At 51.6% G+C, this 12,413-nt stretch overlaps 1 protein-coding gene across 3 annotated transcripts in view; it reads left to right on the top strand.

Moving 5' to 3' along the window:
* Positions 1 to 12,413, top strand: part of CDC42BPB (CDC42 binding protein kinase beta) — a 101,178-nt gene that overhangs the window by 62,071 nt on the left and 26,694 nt on the right. For all 3 annotated transcript variants that reach the window (XR_002138676.3, XM_019747183.3, XM_019747182.3), the window contains exons 7-16: positions 351 to 551; positions 2,313 to 2,561; positions 4,148 to 4,227; positions 6,538 to 6,704; positions 6,781 to 6,900; positions 7,769 to 7,902; positions 9,036 to 9,278; positions 10,672 to 10,782; positions 11,818 to 12,062; positions 12,177 to 12,282. Coding sequence is in view for 2 of the 3 variants with exons in the window: in XM_019747183.3 (XP_019602742.3) it covers positions 351 to 551; positions 2,313 to 2,561; positions 4,148 to 4,227; positions 6,538 to 6,704; positions 6,781 to 6,900; positions 7,769 to 7,902; positions 9,036 to 9,278; positions 10,672 to 10,782; positions 11,818 to 12,062; positions 12,177 to 12,282 (1,656 nt within the window). In the remaining variant the exon portion in view is untranslated. The remainder of the gene's footprint in view (positions 1 to 350; positions 552 to 2,312; positions 2,562 to 4,147; positions 4,228 to 6,537; positions 6,705 to 6,780; positions 6,901 to 7,768; positions 7,903 to 9,035; positions 9,279 to 10,671; positions 10,783 to 11,817; positions 12,063 to 12,176; positions 12,283 to 12,413) is intronic.

Genomic DNA, 12,413 nt, shown 5'->3' with positions numbered 1-12,413 from the left:
CTGAGGAGGGCTGGCCAGGACACAGCCGGTCCCCAGCCACACTGAATGGTGCGGAGCATGTGGGAAATGGCGCCCCCTGAGGAACTGCGATGCCATTGGGGGCTGTGGTGGGCACTTGGGCACTGAGAGACCGGCGTGCAAGAGTCTCATGCATCCTGGAATCCACCCAATGTTTAGTGCGGCAAGCAAATGTTTATTTGCATTGAATTACGAGGTTTTTCAGGCATGATCATGTGCCAGTTTTATTCGTGATGATTTCATTATCTGTTGTCCATGTTTTAGAGAAAGGGGTGAGAAATTCGACACAAGCGGTGTCCTAGGGTTGCCTTCAGCACTTCCTCTCCCCTCAGGTTCAGTCCTCTGTAGCCGTGGGCACACCAGACTACATCTCGCCGGAGATTCTGCAAGCGATGGAGGATGGCATGGGCAAGTACGGCCCCGAGTGTGACTGGTGGTCTCTGGGCGTCTGCATGTACGAAATGCTGTATGGAGAAACCCCGTTTTATGCAGAATCACTCGTGGAGACCTACGGAAAGATCATGAACCACGAAGTAAGCTGCTACACTGCCACATCCCGTTTGGTTCCATTCCCAGGCACAGGCAGCCGAGCAGAGGGAGCTCAGTTGGGGAGCTGTAGTTAGTCGTTGTGGAAGGAAGAGGTGAGGGCGCTGGAGCAGGCTGGTGGCCGCCGGACGGTGATCGTGAGCTGGAAGAGGCTTAGGAGGTAGAAAGCGGACACGGCGCTTGTGCCCTGGCGCTGGAAGGACGGTCCGACTTTGTGGTGGAGGGTGATGTGTTCACTGGGTCAGAGCCCCTCCAGGAGACTTGGGCTTCAGTAAAAAGATGCAGACGTCCATGGTGGCTGTGTCGGGTGTGTGTTGCCTGGGGACGGCCAGTGGGGAGTGCCAGCTGGACAGTTTGACCTGTGGGTCCGGATTCATCAGATGCCAGCCCTGGTTCTCAGTCTGTTTTCCCAGAAACAGGTGTCGTAAACGGATTACACCTCTCAGCGTAGTCGCATCCTAATCCTTCCCGATCCTGTTTCTCTTACGCTTATTTCTCCTCCTCCCTTTCCAGCTGTTTAGTCTTCACATCAACCTTGCCTTCCCTCTGTCTTTTCTTTTAGTTTTTTGCTTTTTATTATTTCCTCTTCCGTCTAACATTCTCGTCATCTGTTTTTTTCTTTATACTCCTCTAATATTTCTTTCTAATGCCAGTGTCGCCTTGTCTGCCAGTGTGCTGCTTCCCCCACCTCTGTCGCACACAGTCTCTCAGAAATGGTCTGTGTCGCTGCTGGTCTGTACTCCAGTCCTGCTCGTGTACGGAGCAGACAACACTAACGGAAATGGTCTTCCCCTTACTCCAGTTCAGAGCACATTACATGCTTTTCACGAAGTAGAACGAAATGTTTTCATTTATGAACTAGTACTTACTATGTACACTTCAGACCATGCCAAGTGCCTACAGTAGGTGGTGAAAGTCACCCTTCTCAGTGGTGAGCGCTGTTAAGGTGACCGGCAGGACTGCTTATGCTGAGTGCTGCCATCTGGGGCCCTGGGCCCTTGCTCCTTGTGCCTTTGTGTAATCTCCACAGCAGCCCGGGAAGTGGTGCTGTTGTCCCTTTCATAGGTCACAAGTGGTGGCTCGACACTTAGGTCTAGGCTGCCATGTGTTGTGTGGCAGTGGCCTTGGGGACTTAAGCAGGGGTGTGTGTGGGGAGGGATGTGGATTTAAATAAATCTTCACGTCACGTGTAACTAGGGCTTTTTGTCAGTATATTTTTGTCGTCTTTCTAGTCATCACACAGAAACAGACCTTTCTCTCTGTGTGTCTGAGCTTTTTTACCACATCTCCTTGGATGGGCATTGAGGTAATTTGCGGTTCTCTTGCTTAGATACAATGCTGTTGGGAACACGCTGTGTCCTCTCGGCCTGTTTTCTAGAGCAGATTTTTAAAAGCGGAGTTGCCGTACACACTGGCAAAGCACATTCTAAGGGCAGTCCGGGGTCTGTCCCACCACAGGGTGTGGTCAGCACTCTGCCCCTTTACAGGTGAACAGTGACCACTGTTGAATTGACAGGCAATGTGGTGACATGTCTCCATGAATAAAACAAGCTGAACTCCATGATTTTCCTGTTGACTTTCTGGAATTCAGTTTCATTAGCATAGGTTTGCATTTAGTTACCACGAAATGAAAAGTGCTGCTTTGGAGCTTTGTTTCTGCTTCGTTTTCTGTAATGTCTGTACATCTTAGAATTTTCTGAGGAAGTTTTCATCGCGTGTGCACTGATCGCTCTCCCCTGCCCCCCCAGGAGCGATTCCAGTTCCCGTCCCATGTCACTGATGTATCTGAAGAAGCGAAAGACCTCATTCAGAGACTGATCTGCAGCCGAGAGCGCCGACTCGGGCAGAACGGGATCGAGGACTTCAAGAAGCACGCCTTCTTCAAAGGCCTGGACTGGGAGGACATCCGCAACCTGGAGGCGCCCTACATCCCCGACGTGAGCAGCCCCTCGGACACGTCGAACTTTGACGTGGATGACGATGTGCTGCGGAACATCGTAAGTGTGACGGCCACCTGCCCTCTGGGATGTGTCACCGTGGGCGTATGACGGCCACCTGTCCTCAGTGCTGTCACCGTGGGCGTGTGACGGCCACCTGTCCTCAGTGCTGTCACTGTGGGCGTGTGACGGCCACCTGTCCTCAGTGCTGTCACCGTGGGCGTGTGACGGCCACCTGTCCTCAGTGCTGTCACCATGGGTGTGCTTTTCAGTGTTGTGTTGAAGGGGTTGCTTATCAAGACAGTAAATCTTAGAACTGTACTGATTTTTCAAAACTTAGGCTGTTGTCTCAAGGAAATGTCCCTTTTATTCCAGCCTTTAGCTTGGTCCTTTATGTCCCTTTTTGAACATGAATGACTCAGTTTGCGTAAAAGTGAGGTAAATAGTTGTTTTGTCTTGTAATTAATCAGAAATACTTGTGCTTTGATTTTCACTGCACTCTGTACCTTTTCAAAGCAGTGTCACCCCATTGTCATGTTAGAGCTTCGCCATAGGCCTGTCACCACTTCTAGATTTAAAGACCCAGCGAGGAGCCTGACCTGCAGCCCCACAGGTGGCAGCATGTAGGCCTCTGGTTTCCGGTCCCTCTCACTGTGTCCTTACACATGACAGCATATCTAACCTTCCTACCACTGTGTGTTCTTAGCGTCTCCGTGTATGTCTTCACACAGCAGGAGCCCATGAGCGACAGTGAGGATGAGCAGATTTTGAGTCTTTCGCTGACATTTAAGATCGTGGATTTTCCAGGGACCCAGCTGGTGTCTGGCCTGGTCTGACAGGCCTCTGAGTTCTGCTCATTCATTGTAAAATTATTTTGGTCTCATTAAACACAGCCTTTTTAGTCCACACGTGTCTTGGTTTGAGGATGGAGTAAATGAGCATTAAGCAAGTAAGAGAAAAATCTTGATTATTGCTTAACTTAGAGACTTTCTCTTACTAAAATAAGACCAGAACTGTAGACCACATGGAGAAAAGCGAGAAAAGTATGGTCATTGTTGAAAGGATTTTCCTAGGCTCCGAAGAAAGTATTTCCACACTGAAATTTCCCAGGTAAATTATAACTTTGGTTTTATTTTTAATAAAAAAGTATCCTCAAGCTGAGAAATAGGATTGTAATTAAAACTTATCTAAAGTCATCTGTTTTTGGGTTCCACCTTCCTCTCTAGAGCCTCTGGCCTCTGTTTCAGGCCAAGAACCTGAGAGTCTCCTTGCCCCATGTCCCCAGGGAGTGGCACCTGTACCCCCACTGCTCGTCTCTGCTCAGGAGCTTGTTGAGTACGGCTGCTGCGGCTTAAGGGAGTTGAAAAGGCGCCAGGCTGATCCCAGTTTGGCCCATGGCGATATGTCATCAGTAGCAGTGTGTTTACCCTCCTAGCTGCATTGTGCAGCGGACAGAGCCAGGAACGAGAAGGAGCCAAGACCCAGCTCCTGTGCCGGCGACACCATGGAATCAACATTCCAGAGGGCCCTGCGGCCTCCTGTGCACTCTGGTCTCACCACTCCGTGATGTTCTGTCCTCCCTTTCCTCCCTTTGTCTTGTTTGTTAGAACGAAGATCTCACTTATGCTGTGTGTGTTCTTGTGCAGGAAATGCTACCTCCTGGCTCCCACACAGGCTTCTCCGGGCTTCATTTGCCGTTCATTGGTTTTACATTCACTACAGAAAGGTATGTCTAGATTTGTCATCCCCAGGCGGACCTCCTGGGTGGAGGGACAGTCAGGTGTGCTTCTGTGCAGTGCATGCGTTGGTGCTGGGAGGGCCGTGCTCGGGGAGGCGTGGCTGGGTTCGTCCTTTAAAAATGCACCAGGGGGCTGGCCCGGTGGCTCAGGCTGTTGGAGCGCCATGATCCTAACACTAGGGTTGCTGGTTCGATTCCCACATGGGCCAGTTAGCTGTGCCCTCTACAGCTAAGATTATGAACAACGACTCTCCCTGGAGCTGGGCTGCTGTGAGCAGCCGGAGGTCAGTGTGAGCTGCCACGAGTTGTTGTGCTGCTATGGGCTACTGTGTGCTGCCAGGAGCGGCTGGTGGCCAGTGTGAGTGGCTGGCAGCCAGCGAGAGCTGCCGTGAGCTGCTGAGCTGCTGTGAGCAGCCAACCAAGGACCGGCGACCGACTCCCTGAGCCGGGAGTAGCGCAAGGCTCATAACACCAGCATGGGCCAGGGAGCTGTGCCCTACACAACTAGACTGAGAAACAACGGCTTGAACTGGAGTGGGGGTGGGGGGACGGCGGAAGAAGGGGGGAAAAAAATGAGCACCCGGTAACCGCACGTGATGACATAGCAGGGCTGGCAGACTTCCACACAGGGCCTGATGGGAACAATTTATGCTTTGTGGCCTCTGTTATATTCTTCTTGGTCTTTTCTAACAGCCATTAAAAAATGTAAAAACCATTCTTAGCTCATGGGAGGTACCAGAGGGGTGGGGGCGGGGGCTGTGTGGCCCCAGGACATTGTTTGCCGACCCTGACCTGGAGCCCGTCACTTCCGACAGACAGCAGTCAGTGGCCCAGTGGCTGCTGCCAGCATGCTCAGCTGAGAGCCATCTTTCATTAGGGCATGATGTTGCTTTTAGGGATTTCAGCCGAAGCTTTAGCTGCCATTAGTAGGGCGGGAGCACAATCCCTGACATGGGGAAAAAACTGCAAAGCTGAGGGTGATTCCACCCCCACTGTAGGAGTGCCTCCCGAGTGTTCTGTATCTGCCCGCCTCTGACTGAATGGGCCTCTTGCAGAGACGTGACACGCCTGAGGTGGTCTTCCTCACTTTTAAGGGGAAACTGGGGCAAGAGGTGAGGGGTGAGGAAGAAAGGAGGGAAAGAGGATAAAACAAGTGAAACTGCCATGGTGTCTGAGGGAAGGTCACAGAAATTGATTCACGGCATCTTCTAGCAGCTGATACCTGAACTGATGGAAGTTACTTCAGGAAAGGGTTACTTCTGCTCTCGAGCTTATGGAAAGTTGTGGTGTGAGCTGCAGGGTGAAACCACACTGAGCCAAATGATGTCCAATGCCTCCTAGCCCAGGAAAGCGATCCAGGAAGCGGGGGGAATATTGATTTATTATCCGCTGTGTGGAGACTGTTGACCTGCTTGTCAGACCTGCCGGTCCGTGGCTTGGGGGCTCTGGCTCAGCAGGCTGGGCCCAAGAATCTCCGGAACAGACCTCCGCAGAGCTGGCTGTCATAGCACAGACACAGCACTGCTGCCTTGAGAAGCCCTGGAAGGCTCCTCTGTAAACATGTACATGTGCCGGTGCCCTACTGCACTTGATGTGGGACCCAGAAACGTTTCCCCAACAGCACTGTCCTATGAAAAGCAGGAGGAACCACACCCGTGTGGAACAGCCCAGCCATAAAGCTCGAGACAAGAGCGCCGTCTCTGGCTTCCATCTGTGCGGTGGGGCCTGGCACACACAGGCGCGTTGTTGGGCTGGCTGTGTGGTGCTGAGTGTCTTAGCTGTGCTGGTGAGGGCTGCAATGGAAGGAACCTCCTGGTGGCTTAGTTGGCAGGGGGTGAGCCCAAGGGGTCGAGGGAACTGTCCCTAGTTAGTGGCAGAACCCGGGAGTCCTTGATGGGTCTTGCTGCTCTGACCACGCCGCTGTCCTCCAGCGCTGTCTGGGGAAGCCTCTGTGTGCAACGCAGCGAGGCCCGGCAGCCCAGCTCCTCTCAGAACGCCTCTTTTCGCACCTGTAGTTAGGTGAAAGTGAGGATTTAGAAATTCATTTCCCCTTTACTGCAGAGGTGGCTTCTTTACTAGCTCTGAAGGCGGGTCCTTCTGCATCGCCCATTGTCAGCACTCAACTGCAGTCAGGAAGGCTCTTGTCTAATTTTGGCTCCATAAACAATAAAGCCTTTTCACAGGTATTTTTGTTTGCCAATTTAAAGAGACTTATCTTTTACCCCAGGAAGTTTTTAAATGCTAATGAAATCCGCGGAAATGCTCAGTAAATCTGAAACCCTGTCGCTCTGCTTGCAGCTGTTTCTCGGATCGAGGCTCTCTGAAGAGCACAATGCAGGCCTGCGCGCTGCCCAGGGATGAGGGTGTGCAGCGGGACTTGGAGAACAGCTTGCAGGTGGAGGCGTACGAGAGGAGAATACGGAGGCTGGAGCAGGAGAAGCTGGAGCTGAGCAGGAAGCTGCAGGGTGGGTGCTGCGCTGCGCCCTCAGCCTCGGCCTGCGCACGTCGCCCGCTGCACTCACGCCCTGTCTCTCCCCCTAGAATCCACCCAGACCGTACAGTCCCTCCACGGGTCAGCTCGGGCCCTGGGCACCTCCGCCCGAGATAAAGAAATCAAAAAGCTAAACGAAGAGATCGAACGCTTGAAGAATAAAATAGCAGGTACGTTTTAAAGTCTAGCTGCTTAGTCTCTATTCTCAGAGGGCGCTAATTTCCGCAAAGAAAGTTTTCAGTCCTTTTCATAAAGTGGAAAAGCAGGAAAAAAGCTTAAGCTTTAGCAAACCCGTTTAGTTTATTTAAAATTCTTTCTCTAAGTTGCTTAGATGTCATATAATTTTATAGTTAGAGATAGAACCAAGTCCTAACATTTATCCATAAATTCCCAGAATATTTTGCATTTCTGTCTTAACTTTCCCCTCTGTAGCTCTGGCACGGAACTGTCATAGCTTGCTTCTTTCTAAAGCTTTCATCAGTGGCTATGCCCACTTTCCAGTGTTCTAGGTGCTAGATCTCTTGTCACCATCTATCTCTGTGGTTCCTAGGTCATCAGAGTGTCCTAAAATCTCATGTCCCTTTGAAGTCTTAACCCATAGCCTGACACAGGTCGGTGCTGCAGTCGCCTCTCATCTCCAAGTCAAACCTGAGTCAGTCACCTTCCTTCAGGTCTTCTCTGGAACCCCACAATCCTCTTCCAGAAAAAGGCTTCAGTTGAGTGCATTTCTCACTAAAGCCCGTTGCACCCTCAGTCACACTGTGCTAGCTCACACAGGTTAGCAAGGATGACGCAGACAGGTGGGCACCGCCTTAGGGCTCACGGCCTGGGAGAGAGCTGTTCCAGAGAGGGCTGGAGTAGAGGCTGTGAGTGTGTTTGTTGCACAGGTGGCTGGGTGCATGACCCTGTGTGTGTGAGAGAAAGTTACAAAGGCTCTAAGTGAAGAAGACTGTTAGGAATTATTAGTAACTCACTGTTGGTAAGTCAGAACGGACTTTGGCACCGAAGGGGACGCGATCTACTTTCTCTCTTGCGCAGATTCAAACAGGCTCGAGCGGCAGCTTGAGGACACAGTGACGCTGCGTTCAGAGCAGGAGGACCCCGTTTACCGGCTGAAGGGCCTAGAGAAGCAGCACCGCGTGCTGCGCCAGGAGAAGGAGGACCTGCACAAGGTGGGGGGCCCGGGGCTGCAGCGGGGGCTCCAGTGCTGGGCCGAGCTGCGTAAGGTTGAGTCGAGCAGAGCTTCAGAGCCCTCCAGGCCCTTGGCTGCGACCGGGGCCCACTTCACCGTCACCTTTTGTCTCCACCGCCACCCTGCTGAGTAAGGGGTGTCCCCCCAGGTAAAAGTAGGGACATGTGACTCAGAGGATGTGGGGGTTTCTCCACATGTCAGGGTCCATAGCAACTGACTCCACTGGCTTTACACCCTTCCCACTCGGCCAGGCCACCCCGCAGCAGCCTTCCTGACCTCTTAGTTACGACAGGGCAGTGCAGAAGAGACCATGCCTTTATAAACCGGATTTTCAGTCGGATACGTCAAACTGTGTGGTCGGTCTCCAGGTTATTCATACCAGTTAGGATCATGTTTTCTGAAATACATTCATGTATATACTTGAGTCCTTGACGCTGTGGTTGGTGATCTGGTCTGTAAAATGGGCAAGATTTCAAACCAGGTGGACTATTCAGTTCCCCTGGCATCACACAGCTGCAGTGCTTTGTGTGGAAGTCAGTGTGGGCCGCAGGTACCAGGCCGCTTATTCCACCTCGGCCAGCAGGTACCACAGTGACTGAGCAGCCCGGCTGTTGAAGGACAGTTACAAGGAGGTGAGCTGGTCAGTGCGGCCGAAGGGCAGCCAGCGTCTGTAGCTCCGACTCTCCTGAGGGGCTAGCTGCCCGGCAGTTGTCATACAGTTCTTTTCTGTGATTGCAATCTTAAGCATTTAAGAACACGTAATACGTTCTTTCCTGCTTCTGTGCTTAAGGAACTGGATGGGTGACCAAAAGAACCTCACGAATTTCCTGCTTTGTGCACTCTTGTGACTGTGGAGGTCACCGGGAGAGGGAGAAGCCAGACTGGCTGCTGTGGGCAATGGGCTGAGGTGGCCGTGCACGCCTGGGGAGGGTCTTCTGTGCAGGGGAGCCAGTGCTCAGCACCTGAGCTCAGGTGGCCTGCCAGGCTGTGCACATTCCCTAGAGTGACCCCTGGATCTGCGGCCATGGTCACTTTAGCTCCCGGTGAGACTGGGCTTCCCGCCTTCTACCTCTTTGTTAAGCACACGTAAAACGTCTGCTTCCTTTTGTTTAGCAACTGGCTGAAGCTTCAGAGCGCCTCAAGTCCCAGGCCAGGGAGCTCAGAGATGCCCACCAGCAGCGGAAGCTGGCCCTGCAGGAGTTCTCGGAGCTCAACGAGCGCATGGCGGAGCTGCGTTCCCAGAAGCAGAAGGCGGCACGCCAGCTCCGGGACAAGGAGGAGGAGCTGGAGGCGGCGCTGCAGAAGGCGGACACGATGCGGCAGGAGGTCCGCAGGTCTGAGAAGCTCAGGAAAGAGGTAGCTCTCGTAGGTTTCTGCTGTGCTGGGTGGGCTGTGTGACCTGAGCACACGTCTCTGAACACTTGGCTGCATGACAGCAGCTCCTTTAAAATGGAGCTTAAATTTTACGTGAAGCCAAGTCAGTCGGTCTGCCAGGCACTCATTTTGTGGTTCTCAGCCCTCGACATCCATTTTTGAAATTATTGAAAATGATTCTGGTAAAACTAATTTTTAAAAATTTCCTCTTAAAGCAAATAGAGGGTGTGCATGCCCAACAAATGTAGTATAAATGTGACATGCTGATGTGATACAGCACGGCCACGTGAGCACGAGCGCCTGCGTCCGCGTGGATGGACAGGAGCCGGAGGGCAGGCCTAGCCTGGCACAGCTTGCATCGACTCTTGGACCAGTGATCTAGACCCTTAAAAATTACAGAGGCCCCAAAGAGCTTTTGTTTGTGTAGTTATGGCTCTTAATATTTGTCCTGTTAGAAATGAAAACTATATTGAGACTTCGTTCAATAAACCCATTACATGTTAACATAAATAACATTTTTTATGAAAAGTAACTATTTTCCCAAAAAAATGTAGCGAGAAGAGTGGCATTTTTGTCGCTTTTAAAGATAACTGGCTGTTTGGGGTAACATACATGAAGAAAACCCAGCCCCTTCAGGTGGCTAATTAGAAAAGGAAGGGCCTTGTGGACCCCAGACACTTTGAGAACCACTGCCCTGCACAGTTCTGGTGTTCTACTGTTAATGGGTGACCTATTGTAAGCAACCCTTACTGTAAAGTCGGGTTAAAATTAATTGGTAAGCCCTGTGAATCGGAAGGTGAGTCCATGCCCTTCTTCCTTTCACATTCAGGGCTCTTTGTCATTTGTCCTCAGAAAGCCTGTGTGCTTTCTTAGACAGCTTGCTCTGCAGCCCCGACGCGTTGGCAGCTGTAGCCAGCTGTAACTCAGTGAGCGAGGCCCCTGGGTGAGCATGGCTGTTCCAGTTCTGGATGAGTGAGGCGCTGTCTGGGGTCTGCTCTGGATGGTTCAGGAGGCTGTGTAGAGATGCAAGCTGGCCAGAGTCGCCCTCTGTGGACGCTGCTCCCTCTGCTTCTGTGTATGTTTGAAATTTCCCATTGAAAAAATGGATCTGTGTCCCACAGATACCAGAGCACTTGTTTTCACAAATCAGTACCTTTTCTTGAAATTTAATGTCAAATTAATGATTTAAATGAGGACAAACTGGTTTTTTTACTAAGCAGCCATTCCAGTCAAGCCCTGAATGTGCTTCTTTGCCCTTACCTTGCGGTAATGCCGGAGGAAGCATGAAGACTTCGAGCTCTTGCGGGAGTGCGTTGGCTGAGCTGCCGTGGGCGGGCCTCACCGACTGGCCGTGCGTGGTGTTCTCCTTTTGCAGCTGGAAGCTCAGCTCGAGGATGCCGTGGCCGAGGCCTCCAAGGAGCGCGCGCTTCGCGAGCACAGCGAGAGCTTCTCCAAGCAAGTGGAGAGCGAGCTGCAGGCCCTCAAGGTACCGCCTGAGTCCTCAGCCTGCCACGCGGCGGCTGTGCTCACTACGTGTCGTGGTCAAGTCGTCCTGAGGCGGGTGCTGGTCTGGCGGTCGTCACCAGGCAGCTCCAGACACGTGGGCACGGACAGGTGGTGGGACGGGAACCTGCCTTTATGAGAGTTTTACTTTTAAAAACCAAGTCCCTTCATTTTATGTGCACGTTTCTGTCGCTTTATAGTAAGCCCTAGTAAACTGACAGCTAATGCCTCTATACACCCGGGCTTCTTAATTCAGTGGAGCACCCTTGTGGGAAATCCCTTAAAGCCAGTGTCCTGCTGCTGATGTGGAAGAGACGGACTGGTAGTGCGAGGCCAGAGGGCGGCAAGGGGTGAGGGCTGTGGTGGGGAGAGCACGGGTGAGGAGGTGGTGGGGCTCCTTGATGGCCTAGTGCCACCTCGGGTGCTCCAGCTTCTGAGCTGCGGGCTCCTCCTCTGTGAAATGGACGCAATGGCTCTTCTTTCCCCCCAGCACATATCACCAAGGTATCTGTTTCTCTCCATCATCTTTGCTGCCACCTGTTCCAGCCAATTGTGTCCCCACCCCCGCCCCAGTGTTTAATCACATTGCCTGTGTTATTATTACTCATTTGCTGGTTTGCTGCCAGTCTTTCCCCCTCTACCCCCCCTGCCTCACTGTAACCCTGTTAATCAGAATGGTGCCTGACACGTAGTCAGCTCTCGGGAGAATATTGTTCCATGAAGGAGTGGAGAGAGTGGGGAGACCTTGAGGATCCTTCTTGTCAGAGGGAGACAGAGCCTCTAGGGTCCCAGGCAGCTCTAGGCATGTCCCTTCTGCAGGGAAAATACTGCCACCTCCCTAAGGTCTGCCTTGCAGGTGTTATGAGGACCCCATAATCGAGCTCAGCTGTGTCACTTGTCACTGGGAGCACACAGGAAGCAGCGTTTACAAGCACGTGCATGTGGCAGGGATGACGGGTAACATGACCCCCGAGGGAGGGCACAGAGGTTTGTAATTTAGTTTAACCTTTATCTTCAGATAAAGCAAGGAGGCCGCGGACCAGCTGCCACCCTAGAACATCAGCAGGAGATTTCCAAAATAAAATCTGAACTTGAGAAGAAAGTCTTGTTTTATGAAGAGGAATTGGTCAGACGTGAGGCCTCCCATGTCCTAGAAGTGAAAAACGTGAAAAAGGAGGTGCATGACTCCGAAAGCCACCAACTGGCCCTGCAGAAAGAGATCTTAATGTTAAAAGATAAATTAGAAAAGTCAAAGCGAGAACGGTGAGTTTCCACTAGCTCCTCAGTGCAGACAGCACAGGCTGTGCCCAGGCTGTAGGTAGGAAGGCTCATCGACTACTTAGAAACTTCTAGAACTGCTCTCCTTCCCCTTCTCAGGCATAATGAAATGGAGGAGGCAGTCGGTACAATAAAAGATAAATATGATCGAGAACGAGCAATGCTGTTTGAGGAAAACAAGAAAGTAACTGCTGAAAATGAGAAGGTAATTTAAAAAATCTGAGCTGTCACTTTGGGGAAGCTGTAATTTTCTTCATTCTGGAGTGTTGGAAGTTTACTATGTTAAATGTTTTCATTTTGAAAGCAAGTAGTATGTTTGATCTTTTAAATGTGATA

This window comes from Rhinolophus sinicus, chromosome 3 (assembly GCF_057876585.1).
Source record: "Rhinolophus sinicus isolate RSI-liver-muscle chromosome 3, RSI-T2T, whole genome shotgun sequence".
In the NCBI taxonomy this organism is placed as follows: Eukaryota; Metazoa; Chordata; class Mammalia; order Chiroptera; family Rhinolophidae; genus Rhinolophus; species Rhinolophus sinicus.
This window is presented reverse-complemented; position numbering and strand designations above follow the sequence as displayed.